Source organism: Pezoporus wallicus, unplaced genomic scaffold (genome assembly GCF_028554395.1).
Source record: "Pezoporus wallicus isolate ANWC-B61680 ecotype Strahan unplaced genomic scaffold, APGP_CSIRO_Pwel_v1 contig_8542, whole genome shotgun sequence".
Lineage (NCBI taxonomy): Eukaryota > Metazoa > Chordata > Aves > Psittaciformes > Psittacidae > Pezoporus > Pezoporus wallicus.
Genome location: NW_026640148.1, coordinates 924,116 through 948,851, shown reverse-complemented (window position 1 = coordinate 948,851; position 24,736 = coordinate 924,116). Strand labels below are relative to the sequence as shown.

The 24,736-nt window shown below is 42.3% G+C and overlaps 1 protein-coding gene across 2 annotated transcripts in view; it reads left to right on the top strand.

Moving 5' to 3' along the window:
• Positions 1–24,433, top strand: part of TXNRD3 (thioredoxin reductase 3) — a 61,129-nt gene extending 36,696 nt beyond the window's left edge. The window contains exons 2-17 of one of the 2 annotated variants that reach the window (XM_057417655.1): positions 4,399–4,532; positions 10,783–10,843; positions 12,359–12,468; positions 12,641–12,754; positions 13,904–13,976; positions 14,813–14,932; positions 15,332–15,474; positions 16,834–16,949; positions 17,058–17,283; positions 17,511–17,606; positions 18,029–18,105; positions 20,550–20,706; positions 20,892–20,999; positions 21,826–21,921; positions 22,779–22,913; positions 23,182–24,433. In XM_057417655.1, the coding sequence (XP_057273638.1) occupies positions 4,410–4,532; positions 10,783–10,843; positions 12,359–12,468; positions 12,641–12,754; positions 13,904–13,976; positions 14,813–14,932; positions 15,332–15,474; positions 16,834–16,949; positions 17,058–17,283; positions 17,511–17,606; positions 18,029–18,105; positions 20,550–20,706; positions 20,892–20,999; positions 21,826–21,921; positions 22,779–22,913; positions 23,182–23,244 (1,818 nt within the window). In that variant the 5' untranslated portion in view covers positions 4,399–4,409 and the 3' untranslated portion in view covers positions 23,245–24,433. Of the gene's footprint in view, positions 1–4,398; positions 4,533–10,782; positions 10,844–12,358; positions 12,469–12,640; positions 12,755–13,903; positions 13,977–14,812; positions 14,933–15,331; positions 15,475–16,833; positions 16,950–17,057; positions 17,284–17,510; positions 17,607–18,028; positions 18,106–20,549; positions 20,707–20,891; positions 21,000–21,825; positions 21,922–22,778; positions 22,914–23,181 lie in introns of those variants that run through there. The other variant, XR_008973249.1, reaches the window with a different exon arrangement.
• The last annotated feature ends 303 nt before the right edge of the window (positions 24,434–24,736 follow it).

The following is a 24,736-nucleotide window of genomic DNA, read 5'->3' as shown; positions in this document are numbered from 1 at the left end:
AGGAGCAGAGCAGCTTCTCACTATTTATTCAAGTGCTTGAAGAAAAAATATTCCTGGTGGGTCTTGAGCTCCCCCCATTGACTTTTCAGTAGCACCTAACATCCAAAACTCATTTCAATGCTCTACCACTGCCCAGACAAGCTTTCCTGGGTGGAATGTCGGATCCTTACAACAGTGAGGATGCGACTGCCCTCTGTTGTGTGTATGCTCACTACTTGGGCACTACCACTGCTAACAGAAGTTACTGCTATGACCAGCCCTTCCTACAGAGCACTGCTACTCCCTGAAGGCCTTATTTTCCTCTTTCTTTAGTGAATGAATAATCATTTCTCCCTAAGATCTTTCCCTCTCACCCTGGCCAAAGTCTCTTATACCCAAAAGACTTTCCCAATCTCAGAACCGGAGCACAGGGTTATTAGGGCTCTGTATTATGATGGTGATACGCTTAATAGCGCCAAAATCTATGCATGAGCCAGACTTCATTTGCCACCAACACTAAACCATAAAACTCTGAGCTGCAGGCCATCTGCATGGCACCCAAATGACTGGCTATCAAAACAGCTTTTCAACAGCCTCCAGCGTGGTTCGGTCTCCATGGAGTCTCCATTGTTAGCGTTGACAATGGGTGTAACCATGCTCATGGCTAAGGACTTTGACTGTCTCCTGGCTTATGACCAATTTCTAAGGCAATTCAAAAGCAGACACTTGTTATTTTTTCTGAGGAAATTACCCTTCCCTTCATTTTGCTTGCCTTCCCTTCCCTCTTATCCCATCCCATTCCATCCCATCTCTTCTCCTTCCCTTCCCTCCCATCCCCTCCCCTTCACTTCCCTTCATAAATCTCCCCTAGGAGTTCCTACCTCAATGCCTTCCCATGGTACCTTATGCTACATCATTAAGAACTATTTGATGTGGTTTGGTTTTTACTAATCCTCAGACTAAGCTGAGTAATGCAGAGGAAAGGACTGTCTTAATGAGACCAGTTGCTTTGGAGAAAGCAGTCCAAGGCCTTTCATGTGGAAGGTAGGGAAGCCTACTATCATCCATAAGCTCTTTGTGTAGCTGCTCACTGGCCTGGAGGGAGCCACAGTTCAAGCATGCTTAAACCTTTATTAAGCAAGTCTTTCAACTTCTACGTTTAGAACAGTTTCCTGACTCTTTCCACAGCCACTTGCCCCTTCCTCAAAATCTCTTCTTGGAAACCACTTCACTCACAAAGGTTTACAACACTTCTGCTGTTTCAGGTATTCCGACACAGTCTCCTAGTGAGTGGAATGGGTGCCCAAAGAGCTCTAGTCAACACCTTCAATCTATCCCCAGCACAGCTGAAGAGTAAGATCTTGAGAGCTGAGTATGATCTGGTATCCTGAGGGAGAAAAACCCAGCAGCACAGAACAAATAACAGATTCAGGGCTTATACTGTTAACAATAATCAGAGCTACTCTAAGCTATTGGGGTGCACAGGAGGATGCTACTGCTGTGGTCCTTTTCTCTCTAGAACTGAGCAGTCATCTTCCCTCTTCTTTCTCCAGAGTTCAATCCTTTCTTTTTCTCTCAACATCAACAGCAACTGCCAACGTGGCAAGCCCTCACCTCCCTGCTCTCTCCTCCACTCCATCTTTGAGGAAAGCAAAGCTAAGCAAGATACTGCATTATAGTGCTTCCAGATCACCATTTCTGTTCTAGGTTGAGACTGCCCCCATCGTCCATTCTTCATAGATTCAAAGCACAGTTTGGGTTTGAAGGGACTTCTGAAGGTCATGTAGTCAACCCGCTGTGTAATGAGAAGGAACGTCTTCAACTAGAGCAGGCTGCTGAGATCCACATCCAACCTGACCTTGAATGTGATCAGGGATGGGGCATCCACCACCTCTCTGGGAACCTGTGCCAGTGCTTCACCACCCTCATCATGAAAAAGTCTTCCTTATATCTAGTGTGAATCTACCCTCCTTTAGTTTAAAACCATTACCTCATCCTTGCTCTAAGGTAACAGTGATATTAATAATCAACAGCAGAGAGAGCACAGAAGGGAAAAAAAAACTCTCAAGTGACATACTTTGCCTTGGACATTTATTCATCAGGGTGCTCGGCACGTTGCCATCAGTGCTGAGAAAAAGGTATTTTGAGTATTTATTACATTCTCTGACCTTTCTGGAGCTGATGGATGCCAAGTGCAAGATGAAAACCCACCAGCCTCCAGACGGCAACACAAACCCTTGAGCCTGTGATATTAATTCCTGTAAGAATACTAAGGGTAATGATGTTTCTCATCAGATAAAAGGTTAGTTCGAGAAGGAGGGAGAACAACCAGGCAAAGGGAGGAAGCAAACAGGCAGTTTTGGCTGGGCTATGAACAAAGTATAGAGGATAGTTTTAGCCCCTGCATGTTATATCAAACCTCAGTAATTGCAGTGACCATGCTGTCTGAAAAGCAGATTCATGCCCAGCATGCAGTAACCCAACTCCATATGCTCCGGAGAGATATTGCATTTATTCAGACCTGGGTGCTCAGTGAATTGTTCCACAAATCAGGAACATCCAATGCCAGCTTCTTCATTACATTTGTACACAAAAGGCACAAGGCAGTACACTCCCACTTAAAACGATTGGTTGTAATCTACATATAATTATAATATTTGCTGTGTCATCCCTTCTAATCACTACGCATGCTCAGAGAAGGATTCTTCACCTGGGACAGGGTCTTTTTGACCTGTGGGTGTGATTTTTAGCATTATAATGAAGCAATATTCCTGAAGTTCACTTCAGGAAAACTTAGTTTCATTGCCAAGTTAGTTAGTCAGATGGTCACTTTGCCAAGCTGTCAAATAACTCATCCTTGCTACAACCCATCCCAGATGATCTCCTTTGATCTTTCAAACCAAACCGGGACCTGGTTTTATTCATGAATGCCTCAGTTAATGAAGGTCATCTTGACCCAGGCTCAAGATGCAGTAACTATGACAACCAACCACAGATGTACAATGTATTGCATCAACCGTGTCCGCTTTCTTACACGCTGCTACTGAAATAAGAACCTGTCAATCTTAAGATTTGTTTTTCTCTGTAGTGAATGTAAAGAGCTCTTGGTCTAGAACTCTTTAATTGCTAACATTGGGATAATATACATCTTTGTGAGCACCACAGATAACCATAATCAAAAAGCAAGTTAATTCAGTTGTCTCCCACTAGGCTCATTTCCATCACCAGGGGCATTACAGCTTTTATACGTGGTTATATTTAGCATTAGTAAATAGCAGTAGCATGGCATGGGAGGGACCACTGGCCTTTATTACCTGCTTAGTTACAAACTCCTACTGAACCTTACTAAACCATTCTGTCTCTTGTGGAAAGTAACTCCCATCACTCAGGAGCCTGCAGGGATTGACGTGGTGCCATTAGTGAAGTTCTCAGATGTTAAATCAGGCCAGCCCCTTGTGAATGGGCACAGAAACCTGCTGTAGCCATTGATAAACCCTGGCTCGCTCTTCTTGGGACCTCGGCATGCATTCCCCAGCCAAAACCCACTGGTGCAGGGAATAACCACACGGGATTCCTCCTGCTCCATGCCCTGATACAGGCTCTTCCCACTGCTCAGGCCTTCAGTCCTGACAATTACTGTGATTCTCAGGAGGAGAATAATCGATTCAACCAGAGATCAGTGCAACGATAAGCAGTACCAAACGCTGCAGCATTCCCTGCCTTTAACCTTGGGATGTGTAAGGAAAGGGAGCTCCTTTCTGCTGTGGTGGCTAATGTGTTCTTACGGGATAATCCATTTTATCATAGAAGAATCCATATTATTACAGCAGCTCCATCTGCATCTGTGCATGAGACCAACGGCAGAAGGCAGCTTTTCCGCTCAGCCCTTACCTAACAGGGCACACAGGAGGGAGCACCGGCCCCCGCTGCCCTGTTTATTCCACACCGGGACACGGCCCCATGGCCCCCCCCCCCGGCCCAGCCCGTGCCCCCCGCTCCCTGCCCGCCCCAAGGACGGCCGCTGCGCCCATAGACACCACGGCGACGACGACTCTCCCGCCACCACGATGCCCCCCGCGCATGCGCGCTCTCTTCTACCTCCTCTTGGGTTATTCCACCCCGCCTCTCAGAGGGGAGGAGTGGCTTTATAAAAGTGAAAGTTTACCCTTTTTTTTTTGCACCACCTTTAGGTGAGTAGCGACGCTCCTGCTTCTGATAAAAAAAAACAAAAACAGTTTTTATTGTTTTACAATGAGTCACTCTGCGTACGGATAAAAGGCAGGCCGGGAAGCGCCCCTTGGCAGCGTGCCCCCCCCCGCTCCCTGCGCATAGGCCGGTCGGGCTCGTCACCTTCCCCGCTCCGGAAGGGGTCAGTGCGGGTGTTGGGTGGGTGCCGCCGGGCGCTTCCCACCTCAGCAGCCGGCCCCGCCATGCCGCCGCCGGGACAGACCCAGCTCCCGGACTGGGACGGCCTGAAGCTCCAAGTGCGGACCATTATCGCCTCCCACCGCGTCGTCATCTTCAGCAAGAGCTACTGTCCCTATTGCAATAAGGTGAGGCGGCGGCGGGAGGCTCCTTGGAATGGGCCAGGCCGGGTCGGGGGGGGGGGCTCTTGGAGCCGCTTGCCTTGTCCCGCCCTGAGGAGGACTCAAGGCCTGGCGCGGCCGCCGGGCGAGGCGGGAGACATGTGCCCTGAGGCGCTCGCTCGCAGGCTGGCGGCCCGCCACGGCGAGGGGAGCAGCGCTGAGGGGATGCTGCTCCTTGGGGTTTGCAGGGCACAGAAACAGCTCTTTATCTGCCCTACGTAGGCATTAGGTGCTGACCCCTTGGGAACCCCCGTTTCGGTCTTGAAAAGAGCCTAACTGGGGCCGTTTAGAAGAGGAAAAGAGCTGGTGGCTCTTTCCCTTTGTCCCGTGAGTGAAGGGGGAGATGCATGTGTGGGAGGCTCCACACAATGTGCTTGTTCCCACCTCGGCAGCTTTTGTATCTGTTACGTGATGGTCGTAGTGCTGGTTATGTTGCTGCCTCACTGAAAGTTTGAGCCCTGCATTTGTGTTTAACTTGGATAAAGTTGTGTCCTTAGGGAGGGGCTAGTTCAGTTTCTGCCCGTTAAGCTAGGTGGAAACTACGGTCTGTAGCAAGATTGGAAGTTCTAAATGCCAGCCATAATGTGTGCGTAAAAAACCCAAGCGAACATTATTGGTTACTTGTGATGTTTAAAGAAAAATGTGTTTCCACCCCTGGTTATGCAGTAGTATGACAGGGTAGCTGTAACTAGTGAGCCAGAGTCATTAAAGAAAACCAGCATCTTCATTAGAATATTACAGTACCAACGCACTATAGTCATAACCCATCCAGCACCTGGGTGTTTGTAGGTATTGCGATTCTTGGATGTTTGCAAAGAGCATGTTATGAAACGTTAAGTTAAACCTCATAATACTGCATGTGATGTGGCCATGGTGGAAAAACAAAGGACTGAGTCTTGGTGTTCCTCAATGGAAATGACAACCAGGAAAATGCTCAGAAGTTGCACTCCCATGTCGAAGTTAGGTTTAGCTCCAGTAGCTCTTGTAAGGGAGGAGATATTATGACCTTCGTGTAGGAAACTTACATGACTGTATCTTCTCTCACTTGCAATTTAAATGAGGTTTTGGGAGGGGAAGCCTCTGCGTATGAGAGGGTAGGCAAAACCAATCAATGCCTTTCTCTCCAAGACTGCTTTGGCAGATATTGTAGCACTGTAGGCAGCTCAGATCCTCCTAAAATGTACTTGCTTACCAGCAGAAGTTTTTAGCAAATGAAGGGTTGGAGACTTGCGCAAGTCTAGTCCAGTTGACAAAAATGGTACTTGTTGTTGAGGACTTTGTTGCTCTTCATTGAGAAATACTTAGTTGTATCAGTCTGTATTGCTCTGTGTGCTTTTAGTGTTCATGATTGCTCAAGTGTTGATATGCATGACACTCATTCCAGTGTTTTTGAGATCATACAATGGCACAGTAATGTCTTAAACCTTGCAGTGTTTTTCTTCATCTGTCTCTGATATTGCAGTGGGGGCTAGGCTAACACAAAGAGCTTAAGGGAGATACAGACTTGATTATAGCCCAGTAATTAAATTCCAGATTCTTGTTCTTTCCTGTATTTTGTTCAGAGCTTCTCCATTAGGCAGGATTGCTTGCTTCAGGGAAACAATCAGATATGAGGAATGTTATCTCTGTTGTCTCAGAAAGGGAAGGAATGAATATTGTGAGTAGGAGGGCCCCCTCTCACATCCATTTATAGAGTTGAAAGACCATATGAATCTTTATGAAGGAAGAGGTGATAAGGGGGAGGAGGAAGAGCTGATTGCTCTTGTAGGTAGATTTTCTTGGCCTACTTTTCTGTTTGGAACAGAAGAGAAAGGAAATATAATGAAGAAAACATGTAGAAGAGGTATATATTGCAGAGGGAGAATTGGAAGAAGAAAGCTTATGAAAGGAAGCCACACATGAGGCATCAAGTGATACACCAGAGAAATATCTGCAACAGTGTAAGTATTAACCACTCCTCCCACCACAGACTTAGAAAATAGTGAAAGGAGTGGAAAACAGTGGATAATGGTGATTGTCATGGCAATCAGGAGAGGTGCCTGAGGACTGGAAGAAAGCAAATGTCACCCCAGTTTTCAATAAAGGCAAGAAGGAGGACTCTGGGAACTACTTCAGGCCAGTCAGCCTCACCTCAGTCCCGGAAGGGTGATAGAATGGCTTATCCTGAGCACGTGGAAGACAAGATGATCAGAAGTAGTCAGCATGGATTCAGCAAAGGGAAATCATGCATACCCAACCTGATTGCCTTCTCCACAACTGCCTGGATAGATGAGGGAAGAACAGTAGTTGTTGCCTACCTGGACTTCAGCAAACCACTGTTCTTGGCCAGGGGATAGGCAGTGGGCATTAACTAAAACACAGGAATCTCTACCTGAACATAAGGAATAACTTTACTGTGCATTGGAATAGGTGCCTGGAGAAGTTGTGGAATCTCCTTCCCTGAAGATAATCAAGAGCCATCTGGAGACAATCCTGAGTAATGTGCTCTAGGTGAGCAGGGCGATTGGACTGGATGACCTGTGGTGGTCCCTTGGCTCAACCATCCTGCGGTTCTGTGAATGCAACATTCCTGTTAGCTGATCTATTCTGTAGAATTAATGAAGTGGATATAATTTGAAAGTGTAGTTACAGCTTGGGTACTTAGCCTGTAATCACACAGTTTTGAGTTCTTAAAGACAGATGGATATGAATAGTGTGCACTGCTCGTGCCTTTTAACGTGGATGGTTGTTAGCTTTGGTCAGATTAAGTGAAAAATTGATGATGTCTAGCACTTCTGCAGAGAAGCTCTAAACTCGTGCTCTAAAATGACCTAATTTGGGATGTGGAAGGGATTCTTTATTTCAAATGGAGGTAGCCACACTGGAAGAAAATTAAGATTATGCTTTCCTTTAGAACAGCGCTGCAAATAAATTCTCTAAATGAATGAAGCAGTTGATTCTGTTCAGTTTAGCTGGTAGCATGGCCAGGCAATTGTGCAGTCCTGTTTCTGCAAATGAAATTTATTGTTCACTTGCTTTAGCCAGGCAGCAGTGGAGGGGGTTGTGTGTTAGAATAAATTCCTTCTCATAACTTAACTTGACTGTTCTTTAGTTTCTTACCACCCTAAAAATATTTAATATTAAAAAAAAGATATAAATGCATAAATAAAACATGGGGGTTTAGCATGAAGAATTGCCAAATCTGAGCACTGTGATACATTGGAATTATTTTAAGAGCAACAACTGTGGCTGCATAGAAGTTGCAGGTCATTCTAGTTATATGTTATGCTGTCACTGATTTTTGTCCTTGACCCATAGGGGTTTCTGGTCATTTCATCTGTAGCTATTATAGAATGTTAGCTGAGAGGTGAAACAGCAGACCTAATGGCAATAATGCCATTATTGCTTTACTATATGAAGCATATTTTGAACCTGCTTGGCAACCCTAGTTGCAGAAAGCATCTCCAGGCAGAGTTTTCTGATGTGTTAGTCCAAATCCTCAATTATCTTCTGTTTAATATCTGGAAGGTTTTCTAGTCTCTTTTTGTGAAAACTGGAAGGGTTTAGTAGGTAAAGAGGCAGTTGCATTGGTCAGAAGGGAAGTAAGTGGCTGTATCAGTGACCGTGCAACCTGGTATCCTGTTTCAGACACTTACTAGGGAAATTCCGTTTTTGGGATTGGGGTATAATGAAAGTAATTTCCCAGTGTCCTCCTGAAGTTTCTAGCACTGTGAGGCTCAGGAACTCCTTGACCTGCGTTTGTAATTACTTTTGAGCTAAAAGGTTTCAGTGGATCTTTCTTTCACTAGTTAGTCTCATCTTTTTTTGATCTCCTTTTAATTTTGGCTTTGTCACTGTCAGCTGACAGCGAGTTCTCCAGTTTATGTATTGTGTGGAGGTTTATTTCCTCTTCATTTCAAAATTGGTTTCTGGGAAGTGCAGTTGTTGCTGTTTGTTCCAGTGAGTATTTCCCAGAAATCATTTCCTGTTCACCTTATCTAGATATTACTATATATCTAGTATATATATATATAGTGTGTGTGTGTGTATATATATATATATAGTGGATGTTATCTTTCTACTCCTAATAGTTTTCTTTTCCAAACTGAACTAATCTGTTGCCTGCGTTGAAGATTTCATAACTGGCCGTATACTTGTTGCTTTTCATTAGCACAGCACAAGCATGATCTATTCATAAGCATGAAGTGCAATATTTACTTCTAATTAGGATGCTGACATCCTCATTCTTTACAGTGAGGGTGGCCAAATGTTGGAACAGCCTAGAGAGGCTGTTGTACCTCTGGCCTTGTAAATGCTCAGAATTGGAGGGGACAGTGCTGGAGCAACATCATCGACCTTTGTGTTTGGCCCTGCTTTGAGCAGGGAGTTTGGTTAGAACTAATGCAAAGCTTTTTTTTTTTATATTATGGTTGATATATGGTAGAGTAAGAAACTTGCAACATGGTTGGCAGAGAATATAAACACTGTGTGTCTGCATAAAGCTGAAACTCCAGCAGAAAGCACTGGAATACTCAGCCTTTGGGCAAAGTAGCTCACAGTAACGTTAAAAACATTTTATTCATCATGTGTTTGACATCTTTAAGTTTATTAGATGTGACTCAACTTTTTCTTAGTGAAGTGCTGTCAAGAAATGTGAGGTTCATCACAAAGCTGGTTGTAAAAGATTTATTCTAAATTGGCAGGAACTTAGTGTGCTTCATTGTTCAGACTCCTGCTGGCAAGTGGATCCATCACACAGGCAGTTAGTGCTTCTTGCTAGAGCTGTTTTCACATCCAGACAGTTATGCTTAAAGCAGGTATTTTCTTTACACGTTGCCTTACAATATCTATTTGCATGGTTAAGTCTGCAAATTATATTTCAAAGGAGTAAATACTGCCATATGTAATCCTAAATCCTGTGCCATGAGGTATGGCATTGTCCATCTGGAAGGACAGTTCACAATTTCAATACTGCCAGTTTAACAGATAATGTTACTATAAAAATCACCGTTCTAAAAGGCTTCCTGATTTGAATCTGGTAATGGCACACTCTATCCATCCAGAACTGATGTTAGAAAAACACCAGGACTCTGCTGGGGAGGTGGGGGCAGTAAATCTCAACTAAGTTGTCATTTAGGATGTTGGGTTTTTTTTTCTTTCAGACTAGCTTCTATATAGAGTTATTTATTGCTCACTTCTGAATGCATAAAATGGGTTTCTAGGACACGTTCTAGGGATGCTGTGTCTGCGTTTATTCATGGCCATGCAGGAAAAAGCAGCCTTTTAATGACAAGAGCATCTTCAAAATGCGGCTTCTGCTTAATGGAGAAAAGGAGCTATTCAAAAGGTTAAAAACCATAACTGTTACCTTCTGATATTAACTTTGAACATATCTCATAAGCAAGATATGACTGGTTTAGTAAAACAATGGCAAACGAGTTGGGATCACTCCTTTCTGAACCTGGACACTGAGAGAGATGAAGTTAAAGAGAAAGCCAAAAATCAGAGCTGGAAAACAACTGCAAGAGATGATTTAGTCTTGTCCCCTGTGGTTCAAACGCTTCTGACATGTACTTTGAAACCAGCCACTGATGAAGATTGTCATTTACCTAGGCGATACATTCCAGTGCCTTGCTCTTGGGAAAAACTCCTAATCTTTTGATGCACTTGGAGAGCATTAGTTTGTACTCCATCCACCACTGCTTCTCTTCTTCTTTGAGGTAGCCGATGATTTATTTAAACACAGCTCATTAATTCCCTTCTTTTCTATGTTAAACACAACTCATTGACTCCTTGCAGTAGTTGTTCCCTGCTTGTACTAAAACTGTGCTCAGATACACTGGGTTTGGGCTTTTTTTTTGCATTTACTTGACACTGTTTTGTGTTACATCTTATCCTCTACTCCCTTTTTATTTCCTTATTACTGTCAAGGAACCTGGCTGTTACTTTATCTCTCCTCTTGATGTTTTTTTTCATATGGCAGTTATTCTGCAGCTAAGCAAATTGTATATAGGAAGTAAATTAGAAGTAATGAAACTCCTATTGGAAAGTTGCTGTGATCTGAGGGCCTTTGAGCAACCTGATCTAGTGTCCGTGGCAGGGGTTTGGAACTGGATGGGCTTTAAAGTTCCTTCCAACACAAACCATTCTATGATTCTATGCCCATTCATCAAGTTTACTCTCAGCTATCAGGTCTTGTGAAAACACTGCACTGGCACTGTGTCTGTTTCTGTTGTAGGTGAAAGAACTCTTCCGTTCCCTGCATGTAGAGTACTATGCATTGGAGCTTGATGTAACTGGTAAGTAGAAGAAAGAAAATCTATCACGTACTGCTTAATGTAACTAAAAATGGATGCATGACTCCCTAAAGCTGCCTTGAACTAATTGGAGGATATATAAAACAATTAAAATAAATTCTAATATATGGGGCTGTAAAAGCAATTAGGCTTCAATGGATTTTTAATATAGGATGTGTTTTCTGATATAACTGAAGGCTTTGACTCTTTGTGTACAAGTCATCAGCTGATAGAGGTTGTGAGATCTGATTTCCCTCTGAGAAGCTTTGTCTGTTGGGAAAAAGCCTGTGGTATTTTTCCTCCTGCCTCGGATTCTTTTGTGGTGCCTTCAATGAGTTGTTAATATTTGGCTTGGTATAGGAGTGACCTTCCTAGGGAAAGTTGCTGAGTCACTGCAGGGCAGGGTAAATTCCAGTGCCTTGGCTGTTGCTAGTTTGAGGTTGTGGTGTTGTTTTTAAAGCCCGAGCTGCTTTAGCTTTAGTACATGTATAGCTGCTTATGCGTAATGTACATAATGCGTGTAGCTTTTAATGTAGCTTTATGAACAAGTAAACTCATGTCTGCACTGTAGGTAAACTGTTGAATGTGTAATATTTTTTCCTGTACAAAACTTAATGTCTGATGCTTTCTTGAAGTGCTAATACTTTTTTTGTGTGTGCTTGTGTCTAAGCAGTGTTTGGGAAGTGCACTTGTTTATTAATCCGTAGCATCTCTTTTAACTGAAAGTTGTGATACTGTGAACTAATTACAGCCCAAGATATGCAAAGTACAATGCACAATATTTTTTCCTGGAACTCCTCAATTAATAATGTATTTCCCTTATAATTACTCTGATTTCTGCTAATAAGGAGATAGTCTTGCAGTAAAAAGATTTTAGTGATTACTGTAAACTCTTGTTCCTACATTTACTGCTGAGAGGTCCAGATTGAGCCTGGTTGCAGGTGCTGATGGATGATTTAGGTGACAGGCCAGGCAATGATAATCTTAGAACTGGAAGGTTTAAGACACTGTGGTGGGTAGAGAAAGTCTGAAGGTGGAATTAGGGTAAGTAGGAGATTCTTCCCATTCCCGTAGTCTCATAATTCAAAGCTGCTGGGTGAAAGTATGTGCATTTACACAGCACATACTTCCCAGCCAGACAACTCTCATGAAAGAAAAGCTGTTATGATACCTGGAAAAGAATTTTTGTGTAGTGCTAAGTGTGACACTGCCAGGAAGAGGCTGATAAGACTCCAGGAAAGATAGGGGCTAAACTTTGTTACTTCATCTTTACTCTGTTCTGTAGAATTATAGCTTGAATTACACTAACATCCTTGGTATTTAAGCATACTTTTTTGAGAAGCAGTTTGTGAAGGCTTGCTTATGTTCAGGAAGTCTACCCATGTCACGCTTATAAGAGAGTTGTTTTCTTGGCAGCCCTACAGTATATTGCAGTCCAAATCTTTAATACTTCAGGTTGTTTTAAAAGCTGCCTTCTTGCAAATTGTTCTATAATGTACCTCTTTCTTTTATTCTTAGCTGATGGACCCAGCATTCAGCAAGTGTTAGTAGAACTAACTAACCAGAGGACAGTGCCTAATGTATTTGTGAATGGAACTCACATAGGTGGCTGTGATGCAACGTACCAGGTAACTTTAAAATCAGCTGGAAGTAGACAAGACTATAGAATGAATTTACTATTTGATCATAATTACATTTTGTGGGACACATCAGGCTGGGTGATCTGGGTCAGAGAAGGGAATGTCAGGTTTTGTTTGCTCACAAGTGTGTGTTGTGATTAGATTTTTACTTTTCTCCTAGGCTTACCAGGATGGATCCCTGCAGAAACTTCTTGGAGATAACAAAGATGCTGAACCCTATGATTATGACCTCATTATTATTGGTGGTGGCTCAGGTGGACTTGCGTGTTCCAAGGTATGACATGAAAATTGCATTAAAGAACAGGTTGTATATGAAACTTCTTCAGTAGTCTCTGTTAATCACAGTAATATGAAACAGTCTGTATTTTGATGGCTACTACCATTCAACTTGTTATTGATGTGCTCACTGTGTGGACCAGTTTCTAGCCAATGTCTATTCAGGTCTCAATCCTAATAACAGGCTTTAGGTTCCTGGCTAAGGGTGGAACCAAGAGTTTTTAAGTATTTCCTCTTCATGTGTAGTACACAGGCACTTTGTTTCCAAATGGTAATCTGGAAAACTAAAGGCTATTCTTGAAGTACTTTTAACTGGTTAGGATTCAGGATCATCAGTTACCTAAACTGAAGTGCTTTCAACTGTTCTCTCAAGGAACTGCTTCACTTTTTAGTTCTCTTTCTAGAGAAAGAGATTGTGTACCTCTTGCACAACTGGCTGTTGTTCAGAGTACCTCAGGACCTAAGGTTTGGAATAGGTTTTCTACCTGAAGCATTTGAACACACTCTCACACCTCTCAGCCATGTATGTTAACCGTCAGTTTATGGTTTGGGCATAGTGATGTTGTCATTGACAGCCTTGGGGATTGCTGTGCAGCCTGGTGCAGTCATCTTAATGACCTTCTCATGGGTATTAAAAATTGTTGCAGTGTCCTCTCCAAAGCCACCTTTTCTGTAGGCTGCATGTGTCAAGTTCCATCATCCTTCTCGTAGGATATGTGCTTCAGTCCCCTGTGCATCTTCATGGGCCTCCATTGACCAGTCTCCAGTTTATTAATGGCATGCTTATGAATGAAAAAGGGACAAGTCAGTCCTGCCCTCCTGAAAGAAAAGGAGAGCTAACAGCATAAATATTTGAGTGACATAGAAGAGGATTGTATGCTGATAGATCTCGTGCCCTCTTCAGATGACAGCATTTGTATGATACGGGTGCTGCACTGAACATAAGCATCATTCAAAGTTTGAAAGAAGCTAATAGTTTGTGAGGGATTTCAGTTCTTATCTAGTGAAGGAGGTAGGAGAGCCATAGATGATAATGAGACTAAGTAGCAAAGGAGCCTTCCATTAGTACTGTGTATATTGTGACCATAAAGGAGCAGAGAGGCTTTCTTGGTTCAGGAATGCTGACTTGTGTCTCTGTCTTTTATAGGAAGCTGCTGGCTTTGGAAAGAAAGTACTGGTTTTAGATTATGTTGTTCCAACACCTCTTGGAACCTCATGGGGTAAGCTTCTGTGAACTTGGATTTTACGGTGTTGGAGTGCCACTGATACCTACTGAGTTGTTAGATATTATAAATTGGTATTAGAAATTGTCTGACTCCCTGTAATACTGGAACACAGATACCAAAGGAGCCATGTTCCTTGCACACCTGCTTTTCTGGACAGTTATTTCTGGTTTGTGCATTGCTGTCACTCAGATGTTCTTCTAGTTCTGTTCACTTCACATTCTCGTGTTTGGGGGAGTGGGGGGGGAGGGTTGCCTTTTAGTTAATCTGTTTCATGGACAACTGATCCAGGTTACCTCTAGAACAGTGTGACTATATGGCTGTGCATTTCTCACCCTTACATAATTGAAGACAGTTGCTCTTTAACCTTGTTAATGCTATTGGCAATTGAGAATGAGTAAGGGAGTTTAATTGGTCAAGTTTTATCGAGTCTAGGAATGAATGCCCTTTCATAGCTAAGATTTCAGAGGAATACATGTTTGAAATGCCACATAATAGATGATACTGAACTCTAGGTTTTTTTGCTTTGCTTACTTGCTAATCTGGCTGTAATCTGAAGCACGTGGGAGTTAAGTGTCCTGGTCTAAGACAACACACTGTACCCTTCTTGGTTCAATGAGTCAAGTCATCTTTTAAACTGAATCAAACTTGTAAGCTTTGTGTGTTCATTGTATTTTAAAATGTCTCTTACAACAGAGATTTCATGTTACTTGTGTGGCTGTACCAGACATCACCAACTGATAATCACTGATGGCTGATTATACAAAGCACATGATAGGCACAACATAAATATTGTGTCCCTACAGGTAATAACATGGTTCTTTCCATCTTAGGTCTTGGTGGCACATGTGTAAATGTAGGTTGCATTCCAAAGAAGCTAATGCATCAAGCAGCGCTTATGGGTCAGGCACTCCAAGATTCAAGGAAATATGGATGGCAGTATGAAGAACAAGGTTAGTAAGAGCACAGAGGGCAGATCAAGACGGTGTACAGATGAGACTTCCAGCTTAAGTTCATTCTTTTACTTTGGATTTGGTAAACTAGAGGCAGAGTTCAGTAGTTTTAAGTGAATCGGAAGGCATCCTCGTTCTTGAGCCATAGAAACCTCAATGGTTGCAATGTTGAATGTGTTTTGCACCCTGTATTACCTGAAAACTTCTAGAATGGGATTATTTCGGATAGTAACACGTCAGGTAAATATTAGCATAGCTTAACAAGAATTTAGTATGTATCATCATTACTACTGATAGTTTTTTTTTTAACATGATGTGCAATGAGTAAGACTTCAGTTTTTCCTTAAGGATTCATTGTGCTTTGATTTCCTTAAATACAAAATTACTGTCTTGTTTCAGTTAAACACAACTGGGAGACCATGGTAGAAGCAATACAAAACTACATTGGTTCTTTAAACTGGGGCTATCGAGTGTCCTTAAGAGAGAAGTCTGTGACGTACCTCAATTCATATGGAGAATTCGTTGAACCACACAAAATTAAGGTATGTGCTGTGTTTAAAGCATTTAATTGGGAGGGAAGACTCATATTCTAAAATGCCTTGTAAAACCCAACAAATAAAAGGCCTCATTGTGACATTGCCAGCTTTAGTCAGCTGAAGGTAAAGACTCATTTGTGAAATAAGTTACTGATTCAAAGTATTGTACTTCAGTCCATACCACAGTGTTTGCAAACCTAGTAACTGTTACGTAAGAGTGACTTGGAGAGGGATGTTTGACAAGGGCCTGCAGGAATAGAACAAGTGGGGGAGCTTTAGCTGTATGATTTTGCCACTTGGGGAATCTTTGTACAATAGCATAAAATCTGAAATGGAATTCAGATTAAGTGCTTGCGTAAGAGCGCCGCTGGAACCTTATGCTGTATCAGCATAAGAATTCAACTGTCAGTTTTGCAAGACAAAACATGTGCTGGCAAGGTTGTAGCAAGGTTAACTTAGAAGAAGAGCATATTGAAGGCAACTGGTTCAGTGGGTGTAATTGTCTGTTTTCAGAATGAGTTTATGAAGGCTGAATTATGTGTGTTTCAAACCAAGTGACCAGCATTGAAACGACAGCAATATGCTCAACTTGCCTCATCTACTAGCTGTTCTAGTGTCCAAGCATGCAGGTCATCTGCGTAAGTGTCCTCCTAAGGACACTTAGTATAAACCATAAGTATAAGTATAATAAATATAAACTATAGATGAAGTAGAACAGGAAGACTTTGAGCAGGAGGTTGGACTGAATGACCTCCTGAGATCCCTTCCCGCCTGAATTACTTGGTGACTCAATGGGAAATTTCCCTTTGTCTGTGTTGGAAAGTAACTAAGGAGCAAGAATGAAGGTCCTACTTTGAGATGCATTGGCAAAATGAAATTTCCCAAGACCATGCAGGTCCAGAGGTCGTATTGGTTTGAATTCATTTAAGGCTGAGTCTTCAGCCCTCTGAAATAATGTAACTAGGTGCTTTTAATTTCTGCATTAGCCTAAGAATTTTTGTGTTCCTCTGTCACCACCATTGTGTTGGAAGTGGGAGGCCAGAGGGACTTAATTTGTTGTGGCTTTTTATAGCTTGAAAGTAAAACTATGAACCATTCAGTGTAAATGAATAGTTGAAATGGGCAGGATTCAGAGTAAATGATTTTAAGTGCTCTTAATATCAGGAAAGCCTGAGAGTTTATGGTTGAAACCTATTGTTCTTCAGTGACCTGTGTGTATTCTCTAAATGCATTAGTTCTTGTTGAAATTCCTTGTTCTTGATTCTTAACATGGCCACAATATTTAAGGGAAGAATCACATATTTTATCTTATGTTAAAACCTGTTCCTGTGATAAAGAGTGTCTTAACTGTGTTTCTGTAAACAGGCAACTAACAGAAAAGGGCAAGTAACCTATCACACAGCAGAGACTTTTGTCTTGGCAACAGGAGAAAGGCCTAGGTATCCGGGTATCCCTGGAGATAAAGAATACTGTATTACAAGGTGAGATGAAAAGGCAAAACAGCTTGAACTTCCTCAGCTCTAGTGTTTGTAAAGACAAATGAGCTTGTGTTGAAAGAACCTTGTAATTTACACTTGTTTTCTTTTTAGTGATGACCTCTTCTCCCTGCCTTACTGCCCTGGCAAAACTCTAGTTGTGGGTGCTTCCTATGTGGCTCTAGAGTGTGCAGGATTTCTTGCTGGTCTAGGTATGGATGTCACAGTGATGGTGCGGTCCATACTCCTTCGGGGCTTTGACCAAGAAATGGCAGAAAAAGTAGGCGCTTACATGGAAACCCATGGCGTGAAGTTCATCAAGAAGTTTGTACCTGTTCAGGTCAGTGCTTGCTTCGGGTGTCTTGTCTCCATGCAAAACTACTTTAAACAGCACAGTCAAAGGCACATGCTGTCTGGGAAGGCTTTGGTTGTGTACACAAATAAATGTTTTATGAGATCAGGCTTTTCTTCCTTCTGAATGATGGATTAGTAGGTCAGGGTTTGAAGTGACAATGTAAGTGAGCTCTACTGCTTAAGGCCATTCTAAGCTTACATATATTTACATAGGTTGAACAGCTGGAGGAAGGCATGCCCGGAAGACTGAAAGTGACAGCAAAGTCTACTGGAGGAGAACCAGAAATCTTTGAAGAAGAATATAATACTGTAAGCATTTCTGGATTTGAAATAACTGAACATAGAAGCACACAACAATGTCTTAAAATACTTTAAAAGCTGTTCAGGAAAAAATGAAAGGGAAATCTTGCTTGAAAAGTTTTTTGTATAAAGCTGGCAGAAACAAATACATGAAAATAATATATTCAGTTGAGCCCTGTCAGCAGAATAGGTGGAACTTTATGTACCTGGCATTTAGTTCTTACGAATTCCACTTTTGTTCTGTTTGCTGCATCTCTGAAACAAGTTGCACACTGAGGACCCTGTACTGTTGATGACTCTTCTAAAATGTATTTGGAAAAGTCACTTCAAGAATCTCTTCACTGCTCTTCAGAAAAAGACCAAAGGAAATGTTCTGCTAATTATGATTTTCTTGCATAGAATTACTGCATTTAATTATTCTTTTATTTTAGGTTTTGCTAGCCATTGGTCGTGATGCATGCACCAGAAATATTGGTTTAGAGACAATTGGTGTCAAAATCAATGAGAAGTGAGTATTGCTCAATTCCCTTAACCCATGAATGTGGTGGGGTTTTTAACCTCTTTAACAATATCTAACAATCCTTATGCTTTTATTATGTTTTTCACAGTATCACAGTATCACAGTATGTTAGAGATTGGAAGGGACCTCGAAAGATCATCTAGTCCAATCCCCCTGCCGGAGCAGGAACACCTAGATAATGTTACACAGGAATGCGTCCAGGCGGGTTTTGAATGTCTCCAGGGAAGGAGACTCCACAACCTCCCTGGGCAGCCTGTTCCAGTGTTCCGTCACCCTCACTGAGAAGAAGTTTCTTCTCAAGTTTAAGTGGAACCTCTTGTGTTCCAGTTTGTACCCATTACCCCTTGTCCTATCATTGTTTGCCACTGAGTAGAGCCTGGCTCCGTCCTCGTGACACTCCCCCTTTATATATTTATAGACACTTATAAGGTCACCCCTCAGTCTCCTCTTCTCCAAACTATAGAGACCCAGCTCCCTCAGTCTTTCCTCATAAGGGAGATGCTCCACTCCCTTAATCATCTTAGTTGCCCTGCGCTGGACTCTCTCCAGCAGCTCCCTGTCCTTCTTGAACTGAGGGGCCCAGAACTGGACACAATACTCCAGATGCGGTCTCACCAGGGCAGAGTAGAGGGGAAGGAGGACCTCTCTCGACCTACTAACCACCGCCCTTCTAATACACCCCAGGATGCCATTGGCCTTCTTAGCCACAAGGGCACAGTGTTGGCTCATGGTCATCCTGTCGTCCACCAGGACCCCCAGGTCCCTCTCCCCTACACTGCTCTCTAACAGGTCATTCCCCAACCTATACTGGAACCTGGGGTTGTTCCTGCCCAGATGCAGGACTCTACACTTTCCCTTGTTATATTTCATCAAGTTACTCCCTGCCCAACTCTCCAGCCTATCCAGGTCTCGCTGGATGGCAGCACAGCCTTCTGGCGTATCAGCCACTCCTCCCAGCTTAGTGTCATCAGCAAACTTGCTGATAGTACACTCAATTCCCTCATCTAAATCATTGATGAATATATTAAATAATACCGGTCCCAGTACTGACCCTTGAGGCACTCCACTAGTTACAGGCCTCCAACTAGACTCAGCCCCATAGACTACAACTCTCTGGCTTCTCTCCTTCAGCCAGTTCGCAGTCCACCTCACTACCTGATCATCCAGTCCACACTTCCTCATTTTAGCCGTGAGGATGCTGTGGGAGACCGTGTTTAGGTTTGTTTTTTTTAATACAATCACAGAATAGTTAGGGTTGGAAGGGACCTTAAGATCATCCAGTTCCAAGCCCCCTGCCATGGGCAGGGACACCTCACACTAAACCATGTCACCCAAGGCTCTGTCCAACCTGGCCTTGAACACCACCAGGGATGGAGCATTCACAGCTTCCCTGGGCAACCCATTCCAGTGCCTCACCACCCTCACAGTAAAGAACTTCCTCCTTATATCCAATCTAAACTTCCCCTGTTTAAGTTTGAACCCGTTACCCCTTGTCCTATCACTCCAGTCCCTAATGAAGAGTCCCTCCCCAGCATCCCTATAGGCCCCCTTCAGATACTGGAAGGCTGCTCTGAGGTCTCCACGCAGCCTTCTCTTCTCCAGGCTGAACAGCCCCAACTTCCTCAGCCTATCTTCAAACGGGAGGTGCTCCAGTCCTGCTATCCTCACTCTCATACGTAGCAGTTACGTGAACCCTTGAAATCTTTTGTTTCCTGGATTTAAGTACAGTTGTCCACTGAACTCCATTTCTTTTATATATATTTCATAAAGAAGTATTTTTAGTTAAGCACAGTGGCCAACAAGTAGAAATTAAGAAATAGATTTAATACATTTGCTTAATTTGCTTAGAAACTACAATTTAATATTCTGCTAAATGAAACATTTTATTCAGCTCATGGCAAGTTAATCTAGAGACTTAAAGAGGGAGCAAACTAATTGCTTCCTACAGATTCAGCTTGGTTCTTGTTTCTACCTGGTATTGGTGCAGAACTGATGCAAAGGAAGAGGCAGGATTCTGTTGTTCAGGAGAAATACTAAGATCAGGTTGCAGCAGCTAGCAGCTTACTAAGCCAACTTAAACATGTGAGTGATATTGCAGCCTTTCTTCCCCATAGGGAAAATGTACATTGTAAGCTGTATAATAACCAAATAAGTTCACAGAAGTCTGAGTAACTTCATTGTTGTCAGATGCGCACTTTTGCTCATGTCAAAACTGGCCCACTGAATACTGACTCCAGCCATGTGTCAGTCAGAGGTAATTGATGCTCTGAAGAGCTTGCAGTTGAGGTAACAAAAGAAGAAGCATATTTAATAAAACGTGCTCAGTAGTTAGGATAAAATCTCAGTAGCAGAACTTCTCCCCTTTGTGTTTTGCTGAGCTCTGAAGAAGGTTTTGATACTGATCTCAATTCTCTTTTCTGTATGTTTTAAAGGAATGGGAAAGTACCTGTAAATGATGAAGAACAAACCAACGTGCCTTATGTTTATGCTATCGGAGATATACTGGAGGGAAAGCTTGAACTTACTCCAGTTGCCATTCAAGCAGGGAAACTGTTAGCCCGCAGGCTTTATGGTGGTAGTTCCACAAAGGTAAAGCTATAAGAGTACAACTTATTTCTATGCTTTTTTGCCTCCAAATAGCAATTACACAAGTTGATTTGTCCACTTGTCTGTGGGCACTGCAAGTGTTCAATAAAAGAACCCAAACAGCTCTTCCTGTTATATGTTGTATAGAACTTGCATAGTCTAAATATGAATTTTGTTCTTTATTTTAGTGTGACTATATCAATGTACCAACAACAGTGTTTACTCCTTTAGAGTATGGCAGCTGTGGGTTACCTGAAGAAAAAGCCATAGAAGAATATGGAAAGCAAAACCTGGAGGTGAGAGCGCCAAACACTTGTTAACTTGTAGCCTGAGCATGTGTTTTCCTTGGGCCTTGCTGCTGTACACTCAAGGCATGATGTTAAAACAAGATCAGAAGGTTAGCTAGACAGGTCTGTGATCGTGGGAAGTGCTGTCATCTGGCTGACAAAGTATTGGACTCCCAGAAATCCAGGACTGAACTTGATAACTTTAGGATTGTGCGTAGCTATTGCATGCTTCAGAGAGCCATTTGATTTCAGGCCAGACCTGGGTGGCCAAACTGTAGGTGGCTTTTTATTGTGGCTGTGAATTAAAGACGTAACTACTCAAGTGTACCAAAGTTGGGATCAACTTGTCTTTTGGCTTGTTTGCTGTACTTGAACTGGGAATTAATTTCTCCTTGACCTTTTTTTTGTGGCTATAAGAGCATCAGGTGTAACTTCCCTGTTTTATGGTAATTTCTGGCTTCTGCACTTCCTTGAAGAGTTTCATTAAAGCTGTTTGTATGCCTTGTGTTTGACTCCTTACGTCTTTCAACCACGTGGCTATTTAGCTTCTTCTTTTAACTGTTTTGAAGAATAGGTTTAAACTTACAGTAACTAGGTATTAACTTTGTATTAGTGAAGCACTTCTCTTTCTGAAAGTATGATCTTAAGATACTGTGTCTTACAGCTGTTACAAGTATTTAAATCAGGAGTCTAGTGGAGTCTAGTCTTGTCTAGTGTATGTTATGAAAACCTGGTGGGTTAAATATCAAACAACCTATTTGTGAAGGCATTAGAAATCAGAATTATATCTGAACTCCTCAAATTCTAATGCTTTTTTTTCTTGTCATCCTCCAAGGTTTATCACAGTTTGTTCTGGCCACTCGAATGGACAGTAGCAGGCAGAGATAACAATACTTGTTATGGAAAAATTATCTGCAATAAACATGACAATGTAAGTAGCAGGCTGGAATGGGTGTGCTGAGTGTAGCTTGGAAATGGCTTTTCAGACTAGCCAGAAGACTTAACCTTTTATTTGGCCTCCTGAGGCCAGCTCTACCCATTCTGTTAACAGAAGTATTAGTTTTAGGAAGTCTAATCAATCTGGAGAGAGCTGATTGCTTTGGTTTGAGGGGTTTTTGGTGTAACAGCTGTTTGAGCAAGTGGTAGCTTTATACATTATGACACTTCATCCAGAGTTCCTATTTAAGGATAGGTTTGTGAAGGAATTTGCCAGGGTTTTTATTCCCAGTGGGTTTTGAATAACTTCACTGTCTGGCGTCTTGCTTCACGTTTCTGAGCCTTGTGTTTTGTGCCCTTTGCAAAGGGCAGAGTTTTATGTAGTCAGTAAAAGCCTGGAAAACATGTGCTTGGTCCTAGAAAAGTGGTGAGAAATAGGAATTTCTAGTGATCAGTAGGTTCTTATTGTTGCAAAAAAGAACAACTTCTTTTGTTAGCCACAAAAGTGCCAGTGCTGTCTGGGAGAACAGACAAAGGAAGATCTTTGGTGTTTAAAATTACTTTGGAGAGAAGGAATGATAGGATGAAATAGCCTAGCTTTAAAGCTAGGAGGAAGCAAGCTCGCTCTTCCTTATTAGCCCCCTAACCCTTTCTCAAAGACTGCAAAAAGGCTAGAAGTTCTTGTATTGGAGCCTCCCTGGAAATGATCTGGAGTAATTCACTTCTTGTAACAGACTTTGCTATTGACCTGCTTCTGCAACATCTATTTTTAGTGTAGTGGGGGTTACATACCAGAGCTTTTGTTAATCATTACCTAGTACTAACTCTGGTTTTGCTTTCACCTCTTTAAAGAATCGTGTAATAGGATTTCATGTTCTTGGACCTAATGCTGGTGAAGTCACCCAGGGTTTTGCTGCTGCAATAAAATGTGGTCTCACCAAAGAGTTGCTTGATGAAACAATTGGTATCCATCCAACTTGTGCAGAGGTAAGAGAGGGGGAGGACACAGCTTGATTTAAAAGAAACTACAAAATACAACTACATTGTGTTTTGAGATTTATTTGGTATTTGCTTAACTTGTAGCCACACAATATTGATGTGTGATAGAAAATGTGTTCATTGTGCACTGCAGTTTGTTTTCCATTGTAAGAGTTCTAAGAAATCTGGCATTGTTACTTTACAAGAGGAGACCAATAGCTGTGCGGGTGATAATACAGAGCAACAATAAATAAGCTGTTCTTTTGGTGCCTTACAGGTGTTCACTACAATGGATATTACAAAATCATCAGGACAAGACATCACTCAAAGGGGCTGCTGAGGCTAAACCTGCTGCTTTACGTGTTTTCATGTTGTGCGCACTTGGTTCTGTGGAAGCCCAAATACAACTGCTTTGCAGCAGAGCAAAAACTTGCATCGGTACCACTGTATGTAGTGCAGCGGGGAGCGGTGCCTTTGTGAGGCTTCCTCAGCAAATAGTGGTGCAAATGGAAACAGTAACACAGCAGGGAAATCTTGAACTGTAAATCCTGACTTTGTTTGGAATCGGCACTACTGTGCTTTTATGATGTTCTAGCTCGGAACCTTACTGTGAGGTGAGCTACAACTGATGGCTGCCACGCAAGGTTGGGAGATCGCTTTGTCTGGTCAGATGACTGAACTCTTCCTGAAGGAAATTAAGTTGCACAAAGTAAAGCTAATGCTTCTAGGCTCCACTGTCTTGTACAAATGCCTGAGATAGAGGACAAATGTATAATGGAATGATTCTTGCCAACAGTTTACAGGTGATTGATTTATCTTTTTGGATGCATTTTGTTTCATTTGTCTGTTCATTTGAGGCAAGATGGCACAGAGAAGATGCAGTGTTGAGCAGTGCGGTTCAAGCACTAGTCTCTCACTTCACCCAGTGTGAAACTGTAAAGTAATCTCAGACATCGCTGCTGTTACATTTGTAGTTGTTTGACCTCAGGTGATAACGATGTCTTTAAGATAAAAAATCCAGTTGTAGGCATCTTGTGTGTCAGAGGTGAAGAGCATAAGCTCAAGAGACTGGTGCTGCTAGTCTCGGATCCAGATTCAGCTCTGTAATGTAAAACATGACAGAACCCAGAACTGCAGGTCTGCGCTCCTATGTTGAGTAATGAAGTCTTGCAGGAGCAGGGTCTGAGAGTAATCTGTCCCACTAATACGGTAGGTGCCTGCCCATGATGATAATGATTGTTGTATAGAATTTCTTTGAAGCATGTATTGCAGCAAAGAACAAGCTCTTGGTGTGCTGTCATGCTTTGTGTAGTGTTATGTACAGTCTGTACTCTGAAGCTTTCTTCCACCCCCAGCATTCTGCTCTGGGGGAGTCGTGCTTGAATTTAGCTCTTTAGTTTTGTCCAAAGAGATGTTTTGAAAGACTCTTCTGAACGTTGTATGATAGTGAACAAACAGTTTTTAACTATTTAATCTATGATGTACCATGGGATTTGAATTCAGTTCAATAAACAATGCATACAACACTCCATGGTGTCTGACCTCATGCTTTGGTATCATGTGCTTGAGATTTTTACTGTGCTTCAATTATGCTATCACAGGCAATACTACAACCTCTGGAGACCAGTGCATGCTGTAATCTTTCAAATGAAGAAACAAGTTGTCTTGCAACCTCTGGGGGCTTGCTCAAGAAACCTAATGTGTTTTTATTTTGGTGTGCAGAATTCTGTCTGTTCATGCTGAGAACAGTTTCATACCACTGCTGTGTATTCCAGGAGAACCTAAATGCTGATGTTGAAGTGTTAACTGCAGCATAGCTGAAAGATGCCCAG